Source organism: Phoca vitulina, unplaced genomic scaffold (genome assembly GCF_004348235.1).
Source record: "Phoca vitulina isolate PV1807 unplaced genomic scaffold, GSC_HSeal_1.0 scaffold71, whole genome shotgun sequence".
NCBI lineage: Eukaryota > Metazoa > Chordata > Mammalia > Carnivora > Phocidae > Phoca > Phoca vitulina.
The window spans coordinates 5,354,437-5,360,436 of NW_022589774.1; the positions used below are offsets into that span (position 1 = coordinate 5,354,437).

Genomic DNA, 6,000 nt, shown 5'->3' on the forward strand with positions numbered 1-6,000 from the left:
ATAACTTCCCTCTCCTACCAATATAAGAGTCTGTTGAACAGGGATGGCTTGGAAACACCTGTGTTCATATGAAATGTTGCTTACACCTGGAGTTGTTTCTTTCATGGAGCTAAATAATTTTGGCCTCTTGTTGCAGTTAATGGTTACATTTTCCACCTTTTGGCCTTCTATCCTCTGTTTCTTTCCCCTCGATCATGCCGTACTTTTAACCATTTATCCCACTGATAGATTCTTTCTCAGGAAGAAGATAGGCAAGCAACCCTTTCTATAATCCCCACGATTCTGAAGCCAATGAGGATCTGAGTGTTTTGGGGGAGACTGGGTCCACTGGTCTCCTGTCTCCATCCTTGTGTGGCAATGAGTTCTTCCCTTGATTTACCCAATGGCGTGTAGGCAAAATTCTCAAAGCTTTTCGTTTAAAGAATTCTCTGGGAATCCTAGAGAGTGGTGTCTACTTCAGTTTTAGGTATATAAGGCCATCTTAGAACCTGTAGCACAGTTATTCCTAGAAAAAAATTCAATAGACATGAGTAGAAATGGGATGAAATGATACCTCAATGATTGTCATTATTATGTTTTTATTTGTAGTCATGGCTTTTCAAATAGTAATGAATAATTTAATTCTTAAGGAATGATTCTTCCCACTTCAAAGGGCATCATCTGCCTCTTTGAACAAAGTAGCCAAGATAAGAACTATTAAGAACACCAGCTTATCAGATAAATCCATTCTAAGTTCAGCACATGAAGCATATGTAATCTATATAAAGGCGATACCTCATTATCCTTTCTAATCGAAAGGAAGTAGTGAATGTGGGCCTGTTGAACTCAATGTCAGTGCACCTGCTCCAGGAGCTCACGTCTTGGATATTTAAAAAAAAAAAAAAAAAATGTGTTCGGTATCTTTGCAAATGAATCTATTTAATCAAATATTAAGTTTTATTCAAATTGCAAAAGAAAGAGCCAGCCAATTGTTTTTCTTCATGATGTTCCTTGTCATTCATCCTCTTTGCATCTCAAGAAAAATAGCCTTGTGTAGGCCTCAGACATTTGCATGCACCCAGCTGAAGCTCGAGAATAGTCTTATGAACTGAGAATAGTCTTAGGAGCTGTTAAGATGTGCAGGTGAAGAAACTGAGCCTGTTTCCTGTGACAGCCAGCGTCCCCAACTTGACTGTTGGGGAGAATGTTTAAAACACTTCAAATTTAGGAAAGGAAAATTGTTTGGTAATTTGAAACTAAAATCCAACTGGAAAACATGGATTAAAAATGAATTTCTAATATGTGAAATAATCCATGGACATTTTTAGAAGTCTTGTGGGGCCACAGTCATTCTATTAGCTGTATTAGCTACGGGGAAAACATTTATATGAAAGACTGAGAGACTCTGGGTTCCTACCCCCCCAAAAAAAATTATTCAGTAAATTCTTTTTTTTTTTTAATTTCCATAAGTGACATGTCTTAGGCGTTCAACTTCTTAATGGAGTAACAGCTCGTTCTATCACTTTGATTAAATGAGACATTCTAGATCCTCTCTCCCCATTTGAGGGAGAAATCCTCTTGGAAACAGCAAATCAGAGCATAAGGAGATGGCTAAAAATTCTTTGGGTTTCAGAGCATTTTAGAAAATATAAGTAGCCCCAATCCAATTTGGTTGGAAGTGCAGCTGGTAAAATCTCTAGCCACAAGTCGGAGTTCAATTGGGAAAAAAAAAAGAAGAAGAAGAATTCGCTTCCTCCAGCCCTCACAATGTGTTGTTCTTTCATTTGCCTTTTTGCTGGCCCTGCTCCTCGCCTGCCACTACTGTGTAGGTAAGGTTATGTTGTGCCTGGTAAACAGACGACACTCAGAGTCTCAGGTTGTTTGAATCCCCCCTTCAGGTTCAGCTGCAATATCCTACTTCTCTGATCTTTTCTATTCCTGAGCAGATGTCTTTCATTAATTTATGGATTTATCATCTTTTCTTTTTTTTCCTTTTTCTTTTTTTCTCTTTTCTATTTTTTTTTTACACCTGGCAGCTGTCTCAAGTTTCAGTAGTCATTGTCTATTTTGCATTACACATAGAATTGAATGTCATCTGTCTTCACAAAGCTATGGCTAAGAGAATTGAGGCAAAGCCACATGAGCTGCCGGGACAGATCTTGTTTGCGTTCCATCCCCCTCACCCCACCCCCCCCTTACCTCCTTAATATTTATTTGTGCTCATTTTCTTTCCTGGCCTTGAATGGAGCTTAGCTCGTGTTCAGTACAGCTGTATGTTTACTGAATCTATTCCATCATGAGTCATTGTGCGTGTGTAAGTATCCTGGAAACAGCTAGTGCTTTCTTGGAAGAACAGTTGCTTTTCAGCACAAGCACTTAAAAGGGAAATTAACCAATTGGTCAGTTCAGATTTATTTTGAGGAGGAAAAAAAAGGATTATCTAACTGTTGGCTTTTAAATGTTTCATTAGCTATTTTTAATAGTTTATTAGAAACATATATTTTATGGGAATTTTATCTTAATTACACGATGAGCAAGAGATAAAGATTTATTCTCTGTTCCATTTCAACGGATCAATTCTAAGTATTACCAACAGGAAACATTTTAAAGCAAAACGGACTTGAGACACTCGAATCAGAATAATTTTTTTCATGAAATAAAAAGCCTCTAAATCCTGATCAAAATAAGAGGGATAGTTTGTTGTTGTTGTTTTTTTAAATAAAAAGAGCTAAAACATCGAAGCATAATTTAAGCGTACTGAAAACATCAGGAAGTTTTGGTAGCTCTATCATGGAGAACCACAGCAAAACAGGGTGTTTTGTAGGAGACCACATTTTTAACCCTTCGGTACTTTTCCCCTGCTAATAATTCAGTGTGCAAGGTTGTTTTTTCATCTGGCCGTCTGAAGAAAAGACTAGAACCCAGATCTGAGAATGTCTGCTGAAGTTTGGACTTGCCTAAAAACTCTTATCACAAGGCAAGACGAGACAGCTTGCCACTATTATTTCACTTACCCATTTGGACAGATGGTCCTGAAGTGTGCTGGGCTCCTTTAGTCTTCTACCGGTCTAATGGAGGTTACTGGAGGGCCTTTCAGCTCTTTCCTTGGCACAAGAAGTATGTCAGTCATAAATTATCGTCTTTGTGATCATTAAGGATCTGAAACAAAAACACAAGTTCAGTTAAGCTGCTTTGGCTTACAGACAGAAAATCGAAATTTCTTCCTTCAGTCTGTATTGTCCGTGGGGGGGTGGGGGGAAGCACAAGATTTAACTTTTCCGTTTACAAACCAAGGTGATCTTTGAAACATTGCATGATGTTAAAGGGAATGCTAATTGAGCCAATCCTCAGCAGAATATTTGGTTAAACACCCTGCTGTAAGTAGTCAAGAGCTTATCAGTATGAATTTGATTATGCTTCTGTACTAACTTCCTGCTTTCTCTCTCTTCCTAAGACTGGTCACGCTGTTCTTGATGGAGGCCATTTAGAAACCTTGACTTTTCCTAAATACGTGCATTTTTTTTTTTACCTTTTTTTCACCAGGTGTGGCATTTTTGTTGCCTAGTAAAGCGTGTGTGCGTGCGTGCGTGTGCGCACACGCGTGTGTGCACACACAAGTGCAGATTTTCTTTTCTTTTCTTCCTTATTTTTCCCATACTCTCTTTTGAGAGAAAATCCTTAGAGAAGCTTCTAGGAAGGACCCTTAATTGACCTTGTGGGGGACCACATTGATTTTCTCCACGTGCATCTTCATTTCTGATAAATTATAAAGCCATTAATTTGCTGAGGAAATGGCAGGGCCAGGCTGCGGCGCAGATGTGACCAGAGTCATCCCAGCTCTGAGTCTGCTGAGGAGTGCCAAGAATCTGGGGGAGAATCAGGAAGCCTGGATTGTTATGGTTAGCCTCACATTCTCTTGGGAACTGTTTTAGTTGCTGCTGTTTACAGATCTAAAAGGTAATGATGTTTCCAGATAAATAGGCCTTCTTATTTTGGGTAAGTGGCCATTTATTGATCTGCTAACCCACATTTATTGATTTGTTAGCCCCAACCACTGTGCCACTCTCAAAGGAGTTAACTATAAATCCAGGAGAGGCAAATTGTATTTGGTTTTGGATCGTTGCTTTAACAAAAGCGACACCCCCTCCCTGCGCTCTCTGTGCCAGAACTACCCCTCCCAAGTTTTAGCTATTATTTAAAAGGAAACAATTAAAAGGATATAATAATAAAATAGGAAGAAAGTGAGTCAAGATGCTCCATTAGTTTAGCACTAAAAGGTAAAATATGAAGCTTGCCTGACAGTGTTCAAAATAATGCATTTTGTATTTTCACGCACATTAGGATAATAATTTGATGTAAGCTGCAGAGTGTGGAGAGAAGAACAAACAGAACTGTAATTGCAAAGAAGAAAAAAACTCTCACGATAAGAGTTGTACAATACATGTTGGGTGCATTTGTCTCCTTAGCAACAAGTGAACGTATAGGTAGCATAAGGACCTCGAACAGGGGGAATGTTTTGCCATCCTCCCCACAGAGCCGCCAAGATTCTGCAGCCACATTGTGCATCCTCACCATTACACTTGGCAGTTTCTGACAAGCCATGGTCATTTTGAGCAAGGGGCAGCAATGTAGTGATGGATTCCGTGGCCGGTGCCATTTACCTTCTAGAATTTCCCCGGCTGCTTGATGGGCCTCCAGGTTCTTTCAGGGAGTGGGTGGTGGGTGCGTGTGTTTAAAGACATTGTTTTCCTTAACCAAATGCCTCCTACATGCAGGAAGGATTGTCACCCAATCACTTGAAAAAAGCAAAGCTCATGTTCTTTTATACTCGTTACCCCAGCTCAAATATGCTGAAGACCTACTTCTCCGATGTGAAGGTAAGGACATTTTTCATCAGTCGCTTTTCAATTTCTGTGCATGTGGTCGTGATTCGAACCCTTGGAAGTTGGTGGAGATGAGTGTGAAATCAATCCATGAATACACCTGTGTTATAACTGATGCAATGCACTTGTGTTTTTGTTGGAAGCCGTGCCAAGCAAAGATACCCCTTAAGACCAGGAGACTGGTATTAAGTCACATGGGTTTCCAGTGTGATCAGGGAAACTTAGCCTCTGGCTTTATATGTCTTAGTAACTTCTTGGAAGAAATTTCAGCCGGTCCTGGATGGGTATGCTTTAGAGAATTTTTTTTTTCCCTCCCCTCAGCAACAGTAAACTGTTTCTGTTTTTGTTTCTGTTGGTTTCCCCATATTTGTGCTTATGAAAGCAAACTCTAGCACCTCTTTTTCCCCCCTCTGTCGAAAGGAGCGTACATTGAAATTCTCTATGCAGTAGCTGCTTAAAAACAAAAGTGATGATTGTCTCTTATTTACAACTTAATTTGTTGTTGATGTAGAGTACACTGAGCATAAGGAGAATGAATAAAGTGACAGATTCAGGACACATTATTCAAATGAGGATATGAAAGCTGTCGGCCTACAGCTGCAGCCTCCCTCATTCTACAGAATATGGGGACCTCCTGGTTCTGTGTGCGTGTGGATGTGTGTGTGCGCGTCTATGTCTGTGTGTGGGTTTTAAGTAATTGTTTGCAACAACTTGATGTTGTGTTAATCATCTGCAACTTTTTAAAACATAGATTGGGTTTTGATGATGATAATCACATGCATGGTATCATTATCCAAGGAACTTGATAAACATTACATTAGCTGAGATTAGTTTATTAGGGTTGGGTGCTTTTCCCCCCACCCTCCACTGCCCACCCCCATATGTACAAGTTCTTATTCCTGCCACTGAGAACTCAGGAGCTGCCAAAACAGGCTTTGCTTCTGCACCGCTCCCTCCACGCAGAGTGTTTCGTGCCCGATGGCCCAGGGGCTGTGTTGGCCCCCTTTTGCAGGCCAACTCATTTTCGTTTCCTTCACTGATGTTTTATTTGGCCTTATAAGAAAAGTTCTGTTTTCCCTCCTGTTTGCTTTTGAATTGTGTATCAACTTCAGCCTTTTATCTTCCTCCTTCCCTGGCT

The 6,000-nt window shown here is 40.0% G+C and overlaps 1 protein-coding gene across 1 annotated transcript in view; it reads left to right on the plus strand.

Moving 5' to 3' along the window:
• PROX1 (prospero homeobox 1) overlaps window positions 1–6,000 on the plus strand; it is a 51,305-nt gene that overhangs the window by 11,329 nt on the left and 33,976 nt on the right. The window contains 1 exon segment of the mRNA XM_032393094.1: window positions 4,749–4,856. Coding sequence (XP_032248985.1) covers window positions 4,749–4,856 — 108 coding nt within the window.